Source organism: Ylistrum balloti, unplaced genomic scaffold (assembly GCF_031769215.1).
Source record: "Ylistrum balloti isolate Yb309-2 unplaced genomic scaffold, AGI_CSIRO_Ybal_v1 Utg371346, whole genome shotgun sequence".
Taxonomy (NCBI): domain Eukaryota; kingdom Metazoa; phylum Mollusca; class Bivalvia; order Pectinida; family Pectinidae; genus Ylistrum; species Ylistrum balloti.
In genome coordinates, this window is record NW_026782714.1 from 20,791 (window position 1) to 36,754 (window position 15,964).

Sequence of the window (15,964 nt, forward strand, 5' to 3'; positions counted from 1 at the left end):
AAAATCATAATGTGATGATTGCATTTTTAAAACTACAAATTATATGCGTCTTTGCAGCTTTTAGGGTGAATGCCAAGATGGCGTCATGCGAAGGGTTCAAGTCCTATATGACAATATGGTCAAGGCTGTCACCAAGGACCAAACAAAACATCAAGGAATTCTTAAATGATACAAGCTCCGTGCGAGTGGCTGATATGGCCAGGTTTCCAAAGGAGATATACGCCTCTCTTAGGGTACAGTTTACAGTAGAATGAACTGTAGAAACATATCCCTTTTTGTGTGATACAATTAACAGCCTCCCGATGTACAGCCGGTCATTAAAATGGAAGAATTAACTTATTCATGAAAAAAACGCGGACGGAAAAACACTCAAATCGACCATAATCATAAAAATATATAAATGTAAATAATCATACATAAATGTTAAGAACAGCAACAGTGATTTTTCGTAATAAGCATATAGATTTATCCCACAAACAATAAAACGAGGTCAAAATTTAAAGAAATTAACCATAGTTACATCTAGGCATATTAATCTTGATGTCAGTGTCCCAAAGCTACAATATTTTGCCTTTAATATTTACAGCCTGACCTGGAGAGAGAGGTATATCGTACCATGGACCAGGCTCAAAAAGAACTAGTTTGTGGCAACCTTAAATCTATTGACTGTCTGGTTCGGTCAGCCATTCTCAGGAATCTCGACTGTTCAACTATTTTACTGGTATCTTTTTTAATTACCACTATTTTATTGTCTTAGATACAAAGATGGTAATAGCACAAATCGCTTTTATCGTCGCTAAGTTACATTTTTGTGATAAGTATATAAATTTTAGGACATTAGGACCTATCAGTTACTTCGAAAGCGTAGGAATATTTTTGTCTATTTTAATGGGTTTTTTTTTTTTATTATTTCTTGATTGTCTATATATGTACTTTTTAACAAAGTAGTCAAAGTAGTTGGAAATTCATTTGTTAAATATATTATTTAACGCATTAAATCTTATTGAAATGTAAATAATTGTAGCAAGGCGGAGGCCAATCTCTATCCAAAAAAGACCTACTCGCACTTGTTGACCTGACTAATTACACTAACTGGGATGACGCTGAATGGAATAAAACCCTATCATACTTCGCTGAACTTCTGACGTATAAGCATTTCGAAAGCGCACCGATCGACGTACTTCTCAGCAAGTAAGTGTAATCTGAATAATAGGCCTACAGAAATACCCGGCTATTTCATTAAACTATGACTATGTACTACATTTATTATGCTATATTAAGGATGCATGCGTGTATACACTATTACTTGTGGTTTCATCCTTATAAACCTGCTTCATATTTGATATATTTCATATTTGCTTAAGCATTGTGGATGAAGCAGTTTAATCGATTTTGAGTTTTCTTCAAGATTGTTTTTACATATCAGCATGTACTAGAGACCAGTTGATGAATTTACAAGACGACAATCTAAAGGCACACTGAAAATGAAAAAAGGTGTTCAAGAAGGATACATGTTTTCTGTTTCATCTCCAACGAATCGAAATCAACACGAAAATAAATAATAAATAATACTAATATACGTAATTCACGCTTAGTAAATTAAGCTCGATAACAACAGATGAAAGAATAAAAGTAAACTTTGAGATCTGAATGTCACTTTCAGCTGATGCTTATTCTCTAGATAACTCAATTTTCCACGTATTCACAGCATGAGGAGATTGGTGCCTTTCTGTGGGAAACTGTCGGTTAAAGTCGTCAGTACGATTGCAGAGCGAACGCAGCAAAAGTTGATGGATATGAAGGCGAGGTCGACCATTCCTCCAGACATTAAATCTGATTGGATGGACCTTTTAAGTAGATGTGGTGCAAGTCCGGACTACTTTGACGGTGTATTAGACGTTCAAGAGGTAATTACAGGTCTTCATTATTTTCTATGTAAACAATATTTTGTATTCATTTTTGTACTATTTGAACACTGAAACGTTACCCTCTAACATCATTTACACTATATCAAATATTAGCTACTTAAAGAATCAAGTAGTTGTCTTAATTAAACGGTAGATTCACCAAAGCGTTTATATAGATGCTATTCAATGCACGTGCGCGTATACAGATCAACGCATTATTACATACAGCCATGTGCTTTATATATGGTACCGTGGTATGGCTTGGAATAACACCTGAACAATTTACTTTCACCTTTTTTGTTATTGATATCCATCCAAGATAACAAAAGGTTGGTGTTTTTGAATGGCGAATTAATTCTAAATGGGACTTGATTTGGTCCTGATCACGGTTATACTTTTATAATACGAAATAATGATACAATTTAACCTTTGTTAGTCGTCGCTAATTACATTTTGTTGTATTGTTATCAGGCAATGTCATCGGTTGACATGAGCAAGGCTAACCCGAAGGATGCCATGAAGTATATGGAGAAAAACAGCAAGTCTTTAGATGTAACAGTCATGAACAAGGATCAAATCGTTAAGTAAGTATCAGTTTCTCAATTCATACAAATACGTTGGGAAGTATATTACTGAGGTTTTTTTCCTCAATGATTTCATTCCCCAATGAACGTTACCCACAATTTGGACATGTCCTTACTTTTGTTATACTGTAAAGACGCCCAAAATTAAATTAAAAGGGACATATTTCTAACTGAAGTCAATAAATAGACCATGATTTCCTCTGTTTATTTTATTTCCATTGTATCTTTATGACATTATTCTATCAAAGATAAAGGCAAAATATCAAATTTTAAAACTTAAGATACTTATAATACATGTATTATTTTGCGTTTATCTTCACAAATATTCAGCTTTATTAAGGTCCTTGCATTCAATAAAACCCGAATGATGGAGCTGAATGCGACTGCGTTAGAAATGGCATCATGTGACATTTGCAAGAAAGCATCAGACCTAGAAAAATCAGAAGTAAGTTAAACTAACGATAAGTGAACTGGATTGCTTGAAACCCTGATTAATCTTTTGTGTCAATAATTCATTTTTTAATGATTAAAGAAAAATAATTTCACAAACATTTCTTTGGAAATAAAATGATACTTGAAAAGGTGATAAATGTTTCAACGAAGTTAACAAAACAGAATGACACACATGCATTATCGCAAGAATAGGTTAACACTGGTTACTTTTGGAACTTACAGTTAAGAATGATCACCAAAGTTCTCCAAGACAAGCTGCCTACCTTTACCGACCCTACCACCTTTGACGCCTCTAGATTAGAATGTATTGGCTGCATGCTGCCATTCTTTCCAAAAGCAGCATTTGACAGTGTTCCTCCTGCGGCCATGCAGGGGGCTCTTACTTCGGGTGACATAAAAAACATGACAATGAAATCTAGATCGAAGGTATTATTCAATACTACGTAATACCTGTTCAACTTTTTTTCTTTATAAGTCATAATGCAAATAATAAAAGCTTGTTTAGTTTTAACTCGAAAATTATTTCAGCGGAGTTTTAATCTTTAATTTTAATAATCTGTTCAAGAAATAACGATTTTTTTTATCGATAGTATCATATAATTTAATTAAAAGTAACTCCATTATATACTCGTTTATATCAAGTAATCAAAGTATGTTGTCTTACATAGGCTCGTTCAATTATGACAATGGCGAAGACGGCTTTCAATAAGCCAAATGTAAGTACAACGTGACGTATTGTTCCTTGTGCTTTACGATATAAATGTATCTTTGTGCCTTTAATTCGATCATGGTTTCCAACTGGAATCAATAAGGAGCTCAGTAAGGAAAATGGATTTTATCTAACATAAGTTATTTAAGCCATCCTTTCTTATAACCTCTCCACACTACTTGTAAAGTTACTTTTGCACGAATTTATGACGGTCCCGAATTTAATGAATGAAATAATTAAAAATCAGGTCTAGTTTAACTGATTTATTTTATTTTCTCATTCAGGGAGACTTTAGCAGTAGTGATCTTGAGAAGATGGGTTCATCGGTGCTGGCACTGAAGGCTACAGAAGTGACTAATGTCCCTGATTCCTCCTTTACCGACAGTGTCGTGGAATCCTTGGACACAGCACTCAAGAGTGGAGACATGCAGATATCTAAAGCCGTCAAAGCAAAATTTATTCAGAAGGTAAAGTCCTTGATTTAGCAACAAATGTCACATTATTATATCTTAATAACATCGTACGTTTTGATAAGCGTTTCAAAAATACTATATATGCACACAAATGCATGGAAATTTTCTGCTTTAAGAGTTTCTGTCATTTTTAGATATTTTGAGGGGGATTTTTTTTCGATACGGTTTAATAAGTACAAAGGGTGCTAAACATACCATTAACATTACATCTATAATCTATGAAAAATGTGTCTATTGCGGCGGTGGGTGAATACAAAGAAATTGTTCATATGCCCTTCACATATTGCCTTTAGGTCGTAACTAACCTAATTATCATTTCACTAAAGATTATAAAGGACTTATCACGAATGGCAATGGTGGTCATTGCAGAATTAAAATTTTGCCGTTAAACTTGTAGATCAAGAATGGCGCTGGAATTGGAAAGGTATTGGAAACCTCTCTTGCCACGGAGATTCCTACCTCCGACCTGGAGCAGGCGTCTGTTTCGGACTTTGATGATTTGGTTGGCGAAACCAATGAGAGCACCATCGAATGCAACACAAAACAGGTTCGAATTATTGAGAAAAAAACGTATAAACTGGGACGAATTTAAGATACCTTGAACACTTTTGGTTTGCAATCTTTTAAAAATCTTGAACAAATAGCATTCTTATAAGTACAATGTTGATACTAGATATGCTTCAACCGAAGAAAATACATATATATTTCAACGTATTTACCTTCAGGCAAGATTCCTGATGAAAAAAGTTAAGAGCGTGGTTGGTGATGTCACCTCTACCAACACTAACTTTACGCTGATGAGAGTTACAAACATTCTCCCATATGCATGTGGCTTCACCAAAGAAGATGTTATCAACTTCGTGCAAGACAGTTCCTATATTGATGTCCTCAAAAAAATCAGCGAGACCCCATGCTTAACACGAGGCCTGGTAATGTTCCATTCTCTCAGGACAAACGTTAACTTACATAAGCTCATTGGAATAAAAATTTTCTGAAAAGATTCTAAACCTTCTTATTAACAGATTTGCTAAGTTAGTCTGATATAAGTTTTTACTTCATACACCAAAGCTCTTATATTACGTTTACCAAAAGATGACATTTAAGATCTAGCGTTTTAACGATTTTTTTATTAATTAGAATAATCTAATCACAAGGACTACAGTAATAAAAGTATAAATTTCTTTTTAAGAGTAAGACGTTATATGAACAACGCAAAAACGCCACATCCTTCGACACAACTGACGCCGCCACTCTCCAATCCACCACGAGTAGTTCTACAGTCAGTCAGATGTCGGCACAAATCCTATCACATCACAGGTATTAGCTAAGGAGGCTTCCCATATTTACCTCTCACTTTTGCGCAAGAATTGGCATGAGCTGAACAATTCGTTATACCGAGCAAAACTGACATGAAATGGAAACACGTACCTTACATAATTTTGAAATTATTCATCACAACAGATTATAATGATGTCGGTAAAAAACTGCATTTGTCACATTTATATTTGGCGACATTACTATGTATACGATACCAAAAAGCTATGACGTCACAATAAAAACAGTGAGAACCTTCAGCAGCCAATCATTACAGGTGTATCAACAAATAATTATGGAATGTGTGTTATTACATTGGCAACAATGTAGATATGTGATAAAACAGAATTTATTTGATTTTTCCTGTGTTATTACTAGTTGTCTGATTTATCATCTTCGTTTTATCTTTTTCTTAAGTAGGCTGTACATGTAATACGACAATGCCTGTTTCAGTAAAGCTGAACTGGACAAGTATGGCTCGAGTAGATGCTTGGATATCCTAGAGAAAATATCGACTGCTAACACAAAACTCCTCACCAAGGCTGAGTTGAAGGACAAGTGGGACTACTTTGTCTCCTGTGTGGTAAGTGATTAATTTCAAATTCATCCTGAAAAATTTCAGAAAAACCAATTTCTTATCTATTTATTGATGTCGATATCTTAAACAAATATGTTTCAGGGTAAAATCACTGGAACAATTACAAAAGACGACTTGAAAAAGGCCGGCAATCTGCTGTGTGGTATCACAGAAGCTTACATTAAAGTATTGGACGCTGATGCTCTTGATGAATATGCCTCTGTTATTCAAAATTGTAGTCTGAGTAAAGACGAGAGACAGGCATTAGCAAATAACTACGTGTCCAAGATGGGAATGTAAGTTACTTCGATCCATTACTAAGGACTACAGAAAAGACATCAATATCAATATGTACTTTATTCCATTGCTCGTAAGCCTGTTGTCTTCCATTAATTCATAACGTTCTAATTTGATATGAATTTTAATCTGTTAAAAAGCTGTCAATGTCGTTTCAAAGATACGAGCGTGCTACAATAACTGTGGTGTCCTTGGCCCTGTGTCTGTCCACACTAATGTAAATTTTACTACAATAACATTTCTAACGAAGATTTAACAATATTTTCGACGTTAGAGTGGTTATAAACAATGAAGAAGTTTTTTTCTGTCGACTGTAAGTAAGATATGACAACTAAAGAACTATCATCTTTATTAGAATTGCAAATAAAATATGACACCAATAAAAGAGAAAGTTTCTTACAAATATTCCAATCTTTACCAACCATGAAGGCATTGTGTCATTTTGAAAGTACATGTATAATTTAAATTGTTACTTTTTTCAGAACAAGTGGTGCTAGTATGACCTCCTCGTCGATTGTGAGCTTGGGGACAGCAGTTGCAAACCTGCCTTCATCTATTCTTGACACTATTCCTGATGTAAGTTGACTTCCTCCTGCCTCCCGTAACATCACAAAATTATTTGTCTCCGCCTTCATCGTAGCATGAAAAACAATCGCATAATATTGAATTATTATTTATTTCCAGGAAACCATCTCAGATCTGTCTGAAACCATTATGAAATCATTTAAAGAAAAGGACGAATCTGAAAAAGAACGTGAAAAATCTGGATTCAAATCAGATGTCGATGACGCCGATAAGACAACTTACAAAGCGTTAAAGATTGGTATTGCAAGAAAAATATTGTCTGCTAAGGAATCCATCGCTTCTTCCAGTTCCGGTCTGTCTGGTCGTAAAAGGAGGTCTACAGGTAGTGTATTCCACGATGTCCTGTGTACTAGTATATTAATGTGGTCTTGAGAAAAAATATATTGCTAAAGATACTTATCCAAAGATTGGTAATAGAATGTTTTTCGTATGCTAACAAGAAGAAGCCATCTGACCTTATTTAGGATACCATTATCAGGTTTGCTGATATCGATATAGATATTCTATCCAGTTCTTTCTGTAGAATCATAAATCGTGTAAACGGAAATTAACAGGTGTGAAAACCGTTAAATATATATAAGGTTATTTTGATTGCAATATCTAGTTTCTATTCTAAACATTGAAGACAAATATGCTTAACAAGTGAACAATACCTTTCTACAGTTAGATACCTGCAAAATCGATACTGTCCATTAGTACAACAATACATATAAATAAACATTTTACATACCATTGATCTAATAGTATACACACTAAATTGTCATTGCTTATTTCCCAGCATCCCTCACCTGTAGTGACCTTCAAGCCATCGGAACTAGTGGTTTAGCCGCACTGACTACAACACAAATATCTAACTTGGATGACCAGGAATTTATCGACTGCGCCGAGACTTTGGGATCCGTGACAGATTACAGTGACGCCCAGGAGACATCTCTGCTTGCCGTTGCTATGAGAAGCACAGTAAACACTCATTCTGTGTCTTATATAGAAATCAAATGATTTGGGCGATATATCTTCTTCATAGCGTTTCTTTTTTATGTATTCTATACTGTCATGTATAGCTACATTTAAATCCACAGTTTGTTTTAAATGACACATGGAGAGAATATTGACTTAGGAGACTCTAAATATAAAAGTCTTATTATTATATATATATCAAATTGCACGACGGAAAACAAATACCTCAATATCATTAATTGAAACAACGTTTACAATTGACCATAAACAAATTTTACATACATATATGATGTAATAAATTTAGAGACCCATGTAAGATTTTTCTTTAATAGATACCAACTTATTTATAAAACAATGTTCCCAGTTCAATATCTCTTATATATGTAGCATACATTGTATGTTAGCATTCCATGTGGCCAGTCTGGGCGGGGGAATGAATCCCATCAAGACGGATTCGTTCTTTAGAAATATATGTTTTCTGGTGGTTAACAGCTAATCTAAGAGTCGGTGATCTCTACAATTCTGTGACAGTAGTAAATCAAGGGAATTTACGACGAAATAATTGGCGTTGAATTACAATCACAATCGTGATCTTATTTCAGGTTTGGGGTGACCCATCCACTTGGTCCGCTACCAATATTTACAATGCTGGGGTGATCTGCCAGGCACTAACAGAGGCCCAGATTGGCACCTTGACGTTAGACCTGGATGCCGTCAGTCGGCTAGGTCAGTTCAGTGGCTGGGACAGTCTTAAGGTAAGTAAATCATCATATACACTGGTTCTTGAGGGGGTTTTTTTTATCTAAAAATTACTGCTAGCTTCAACCTAAATTTTGTGTTTCTCTTCAAATATGTCATAGAAGTAGTGTTGGATACGGAAAGTCATATATTTGTTTTGTTTATACCATTATTTGATAAATATTATCAGAAAAAGGCTCTGTATCAGCGATGGTTGACATTAGAGAAAGGGGGCGACAGCAGCACGCTCACATCAAGTGAACTGAGATCCCTCGGGCATGTAACCTGTGGCGCAGAAACTGGTCACATCAACGTCATTCAGTCTTCTGTCTACCAGTAAGTACAAATCACTTTTTGCCTCCCAGGAAGTAAATACGTTTTCCCAACTTCTGTCTACCAGTATGCATATAGTCGACTCGACTTCTGTTAACTGTTTAGTAAATCGAAGTGAAAATATAATAGGCTTGTATGGTGTCCAACGAATAGGAAATCTCTAAACCAAATGGAAAGGACGTGGAACTGTTCTGTATTTTCATGCTCTCACCGAGAGTATTGAGATTTAAGTACCATTAAAACACAGCAATGTTTGATTATTTCCACCAACACCTTTGACATTTTTGATAATGCCAAGCGTATCGTTATCTCATGATCAAACATTTTACACTTTCATAAAAATACGCTCGGATTATATTAACTCTGTCCACAATGCAAAGCCACTTTTTCTCATGAAAATACGGCGTTATCATTTTACATCGCTTTCGCAGGCAGGTATGCGAAAACATTTTTGCAGCTTCTGCCTTATGATTTGAAGGCATTCATTTCAACACCTATCAAACCAAACAAACAAATACAACTTACTTATTCAACATGATTCTCACAGCAAAAATAATTACTGAATAGTTTGTGGTTTAATTAATCATTGTACTTGAAATATTCAATGTATAGGAATAGTATTCATTGAATACTAATTTGGTCCAGATTTGTCTATCCTTAGTGTTATATATAAAATATTGAGTTTTAACAAAGAAATACACTTCCTTTTTCTAAGGAGTGCTGCTGATGCCGTTGGCGAACTGACGAGTTGCGAGGACACACAACTGCAAGCATTTGCTGTTCTGGCAAAAGCAGCTTACGGAAGTGACGTGACAACCTGGGACACCACTGTTATCACTAATGTTGGAATCGTCATTGGTAAATCATGATACCGATCATTTGGTTTTTATATTATATATATTGTGAGTTCCAACATGTAGAAAACCAGTCTATTACCCAATCATTCTCGTTTAATTTATGATGTTTAGTATTCTCACTTGAAATTATGCGTTGTGTTACAGGTGGTCTGTCCGCGAGTGAAATATCTACCTTGACTGAAACACAGATAGATGCTATAGACGCCAACCATATAACATATATTCCGGATACTACATTCACGGTTGGTTCGGGTTTTATTTTGGATACGAGTATTGGGATGTGTTGATTGTTACACTATATTGTATGTGATGTTAATTTAACAAATGATACTTTATAGAATTACTAGGACGGCAGTAAAACATGCGACTTAACTTTTCAACACCCTGCCGACAATATTCCAGATACTTCGTCCAACATATACATAACGTTATAGCTTTTAACATAGCCTAAGTATCTTGACCTTGTTCTGTGAAATAGATTTATTCGTTGATATGCAGTAAAGTTAAAATATGATACAAAATATGGATCTTTTACTTTATTTTAAGTTTTTGGTTCGTCTCGTAATGTTCCGAATTTTTTTTTTTTTTTTTTTTGCTTTCAAAAATGAGTTAATCCAAATTTTTTTAGAAAATACTTATTTTAATCCATTGTATTTATAAATGTATACATATTATCGAATTTTCTTTGAAAAAGTCAAATCTAAATGTGCAGCTTTCAATCCCAATGAGTGCGGCTCTCTCTTTCCTATTAAATCATTATGTTCCAAGTCTTCATGTATTGCAGGGTTTCTCAGTTACGCAGATCAACACTTTCAGTACGTCACAGGCCCAATCCACAACAGTCAGCCAGAGAGCTGCCCTTAGCTCTGCTCAACTTACTGCACTGGAAACGGTAGCGGCCCTGTCCTGGACCATCTCTTCCGGTAAGATAATGTATTTGAAAAACTGAATCTTTAACATCGTCGATGATATTTTTACTTGTCTGCATAATAATAGTTTAAAATGATTACAATATATCATCTGAGACAAAAATTCAACGCAGAACCAAGAACATTACACAAGAATCATCATGGTTACTTAAATAGATAGACATGCGTTATATCATATTAGATACTTTTCTTGTATTCAGTAATGTTTTAATGATTTCAATACATGAGACTACCGCATGAAAATAAGGCCACTAATTGTTACATTTCTGTACTTGTGTACATTTCTGTAGACAACCAATTAATGGTTCGTTTATTTTTCTCGGTGAAATGTCTGCAATGCCAAGAATAGGAGTTTTATGAACTTATCTTTCAGACTCTGGTGTTGGCATGGTGACCACTAGCTGGCTGCTGATGCTGCTTACTCTTTTGTTCGGAGCATTTTTTAACCAAGATTAGAACCGGCATTGGAATTTTGTTTTAGGATCTAGATTTAAACACCATTTTTCCTAGAGAAGAAATGTATGAAGTGTTAATGCTTGTTGATGAAACCATGACGTTAAACTGAGCGTTTCTCAATAACATTGTAGTATCGGTTGTTGGCATTATCAAGTCGCCATAATTGGAAACCAAACAGAACAATATTAACGATAATGCACTATGGACATGAATCGATGATATTGTTATAAAGTGTGATTATTGACGAAATGATGACGCTCGGCCGACTGTTTCTCAATAACCTGTATTTGGCAAATTGTTGCACTGTTAAAAGATTTCTTGTTATACTGTGAAATTGTGTTTATTTCATCTAGTATACACATTCTTATTATGCAGCTCTTCTGAATGGTTTCGTTATTGAATCTGATCACCGACAGCACTGAATACAAAGTACACCTTGAAGATGAAACAGGAGCAACACGATACACATGTTACAATAAGCGTAGGGCACGTTTATTATCATTATTTCTCACTATTCATGTGTTCTGGTTGATCTTTGTTCAAACGGATATCAACACCACAGTAAACATGAATTCTATATATTTTGTATTTAATTAGGTACCACTCTTATCTACTATCAAAACATGTTTCCACTGCTTCTCTTGTTATTACCACAGTGGGTATATACTACCAACAATAAGAACACTATGCTACTTTTGTTGAATTCCTGGGTTCTCTAATCAATAAAGTCATATGTTCACGGGTCAATAAATAGTTGGAGATATGATATAAGTTGATTTCATTAACGATATTTAATAGTTTCAATACATGAGAATACCACATAAAAACGAGGCCACTTGTTACATTTCTGTACTTTTGTACATTGTTTAAGACAACCAATTAATGATGGAAAAGAGTGCCAATATTGTTTTGCTCATTTACTTTTCTCAGTGATATGCCAAGAATAAGAGTTTTATGATCTTCCAGACTCTGATGTTGGCATGGTGATACTATGATACTTTTGTTGACTTCCTGGGCTCTCTTAATCAATAAGTTTCTATGTACATGTTAATGATATTTATCCATCAAAAGAAATGCCCAAGAAATCACGATTTTGAACCCTACGAAAATACCATTTTACCGTATGTAAGATTAGTACCGTACTAAATATGTAAACCATGTCCAATATTTATTAAGAATTAACCGGTAATAAGTATTTATCTCGACATCGATATCGGACTGTTATCTGTTATGGAACAGCCATTTTGTCGAGTTTTATCACATGAACTATTGACCTGCATGACATCGCACCCAGATAATATCAGTTACTGTAACATGTCACGCTTCCGGAAAGAATAAGACAAATTAAGAATATCGTAACTATAAAACATTAAATGTAAATATCTCCGGTTTTTCTTTTTTTTTTTCAATACACACTTTTACATGTCAAACATCAACCCAGATATGATGAAGTAATCAATCAATCCATCCTCGGATGCCAGTCCTTTGTTGTCGTCTGTCAAGTGAATGAAAATTGACCATGAATAATACGCCACACCCTCTTGCATTCTTTTTTTTTTTGTTACGAAAAAAAGTATTACTCTTGATGACTCATTTCTGATTTTGATAAACTAATGAGTTGTAGACCGAAAGATGAGATATAACTTTAAATAATTTGTCTTATAAAACAGAAGTTAACCAAGATTATGGCTCATTTAAGAAAAAACAACCAAACAATAAAAATTGTAATGAAACCCTTTAGAAAAGCTGCACATATCAACAGATATCTACCATTTTCCCGCCATTAATTTAATTCCTTTGTCATCAGAATAACGTTCCCGTTTAAATGATGATTGTATGTAATACATGTGTGTTTCTGGACCACTGTAAGCTAACTCAAGCGTCTCTATGATTCAGTGATGTAATCTAAAACGATGTGCAGTCACATCTCCGATACACACGTCAAACGTTTCAGGTGAGTAAATGGGCATCAATGTTCTGACAGCACATAAATATCAAGGTAGTTGATATGCCTAATTTTCAGCGACTTCCTCGTGTATGAAGAAATAGGGTATTGGCGAGGTCATGGAATGATCGTTTTGCGTGATGTGTACAAGGTAAAATCACACTGTTTAGTCACGCCCGACGTATTAAGTAACATCAATAAAAACAAGTTGTAACAAAACGTAAAACAGCAAGTTTATCACCAGGCCGCAATGTCATGGATGGGCCGGTTTGTGACGTCTCCTTCAGTGACATTGTTATTGGATTTAGCTACTAGTATTATAGTCACTAGCTTTAATCGACATTTATTTAACCACGTGAAATGTTCAATAAAAAGAGGATGTTATACAGTATTGCAAAATAGTTTTTCATACCTATAACTGTTGTTATCAAGACCAGCGATGAATATCGTTGTAATGAAATTACAAACAATTTCAATTGGCATGCGTTATTGTTTATTGAACATTGTTAAACTATATTATTGTATTATCAAACATTAATTCCGGATCAGAGTATTTTATACACAGTATCGGTATCTAGCATCGACAGTGAGCCGTCGGACATTGTCCACAGGTTGCAGCACAGAATGGATCCGGGTTAGGAATGATATCCCAGGTGTTTGATATTCCGGAACAGTCTCCTGGTACCGTGGGCCAATCACAACTACACCTACAGTTCATCTGTAAATAAGGATCAACAGCTTCAGATGCATTCACACAGAAGCCATCCATCTGGTCTTTGGTGAACAGGCCATTGTTGGGTCCGATCCATCTACAGACATTTGACTGACCCGGATAACAAGTCATGATCGGGGGCAGTGTGGTTGTCGGGAGATTAGAAGTGACTGGGACAGCAGTTGTTGTTGTTGTTTTTGTTGTTGTTGTTGTTGGGGAGGGAGGTTGGTTGGATGTAGGTTGAATGGTGATATCGGCACAGTTAATGAAAGTCTCCTTATTCCGATGAGAATTGCCTGTTATAATAATCAAGAATTAAGAATGATAGAGTTTATATCAATGTATCAATGGAGTGGGTGTATGTAATATTTGTATTTTTCTTATTGAGATTCCAAACGTCTGCTATAGATTTAGTTTTTTTTTACAAGCAGTGAATTCACAATTAGCATTGTCCCTTACCAAATGAACTTGGGATCAGTATAAAACAACTGGCATATGGTGGTTATTTTATATCCCTTTACTTAAAACTCCGTCCATTTTTTTATTGAACATTCGTTCATTTGTCTAATTTTACTTTAATATAGCATCAACGCTATTTCATCTTTCCTTCATCTTGTTAACGGATGCCATATATATAGCACATTAAAAACATTCATCATCAGTACAAACTCAGGTTTAGGGTTCCATCAAGAATTAAATGACAAAAACAGCCTATACTTAACAGAGAGTTAATTAGATCAAAGAATATATTTCCATGTAGTTCAACAACATAAGTAAACATGGTGACAGTTTCGGAATTATTTCCTTGATCTTGAATCATACTATGAGTCGCTTATGCGCATACATATATCTATGTGTAAATGTTCATGTTGCTTTGATAGAAAAAAATGACTTACCTGTTAACCAGTACCATTGGAGAACACAATGATCGCACGACAGGTCTTCAGGAAGTTTGACACCAATGGGGATGTCGCCTCGAATATTACCAGCAAGGTCGTATCTTGTATCGCCATTGTCAAGCTTGAGAAGATTCTGATCCAGACAATTCTGTGTGACGGGATTGTTGTCTGTGACTTTGCATACTCGAAACTCAAACCAACCTTTGTGGTTGGCAGTTATGTCGACCACAGTAGGTATAACCTGCCCCTGTGTGTACACTGCATTCGGCGATATATAACCCGAACCGAAAGTGCCACCAAGCTCATGGGCACGTGGTTGAGCCTCATCGTAGGGATCCCCGCATGTGCCACACTTCCCGCCATTTTTATTGTATTGTCTCTGGAGTAATGATAGTCTTTGTATGATATTTTATTTAATTTTCAATATGAACAAGACAAAAGATGTTTACTTATGAATTTGTCTTACTATAGATGTTAAAATTCACTTGAAAAATGGTAGCAAAGAACTAGCACAACACTTTCCCAAGTTTTAAGTATATATCAATATTTACGTTTTAATTCAATTTTATTTTCACATGATTTCTTAAAAAATCCTCATTTTGTTTCCAAACGATATTAATTAGTGATATCAAAATGAAGAACAAGAAATTATGACCCAAAAGTTGAAAAGAAGGACATCTGCAGTTGACACACCAAACCGTAAAAAGGGAAAATCGGACAAGGCATGGATAGAAATGTTTAAGATACTTGTACATGATATCAAACGACAATGATTTTCAAAAAAATCTATCTTTGATGTAACCGCTTAACTTATTTTACACAACCTGATCATTTTTAGTGTTATACTAATGTAAATATCACAAACGAATGTTTCTATAAACACTAACTTAAATTAAATTAGTCAATGTGTCCAAAAAAATGAAGGTATTTTAAGCACAAACTTGTATATTCTAACAAGCATCAAAAGATATTTACTTTAACATCTCTAACAAAGTTTAGATGATTCACAGCTGCCTAACTTTCGCTCCTATTGTTGTCGTGACTTACCCCAGCTGTGCCACAATTAAGCGCCATGTGATTATAGTATTTATTGAGTGAAGGATTAAGTCCTTCTCTCCAGACGTATGATCGTTGTGCTGGTCTCTTCAAGAATCCATGACCTTGGACAATGGTCAATCCCGTAAATAAAGACAAAAGAACACTCAAATTAGGCATCCTGATACCAGTTGTGTCTTAGTT

The 15,964-nt window shown here is 34.9% G+C and overlaps 1 protein-coding gene across 1 annotated transcript; it reads right to left on the reverse strand.

The window, feature by feature from the left end:
- Nucleotides 1-13,611: 13,611 nt before the first annotated feature.
- Nucleotides 13,612-15,940, reverse strand: LOC132562118 (uncharacterized). The gene is made up of 3 exons (XM_060226843.1): nucleotides 15,773-15,940; nucleotides 14,723-15,104; nucleotides 13,612-14,122 (listed from the first exon to the last, which is right to left on the reverse strand). The coding sequence occupies exons 1-3, from the start codon at nucleotides 15,938-15,940 to the stop codon at nucleotides 13,689-13,691; spliced, it is 984 nt and encodes a 327-aa protein (XP_060082826.1). The 3' UTR covers nucleotides 13,612-13,688.
- Nucleotides 15,941-15,964: the final 24 nt, after the last annotated feature.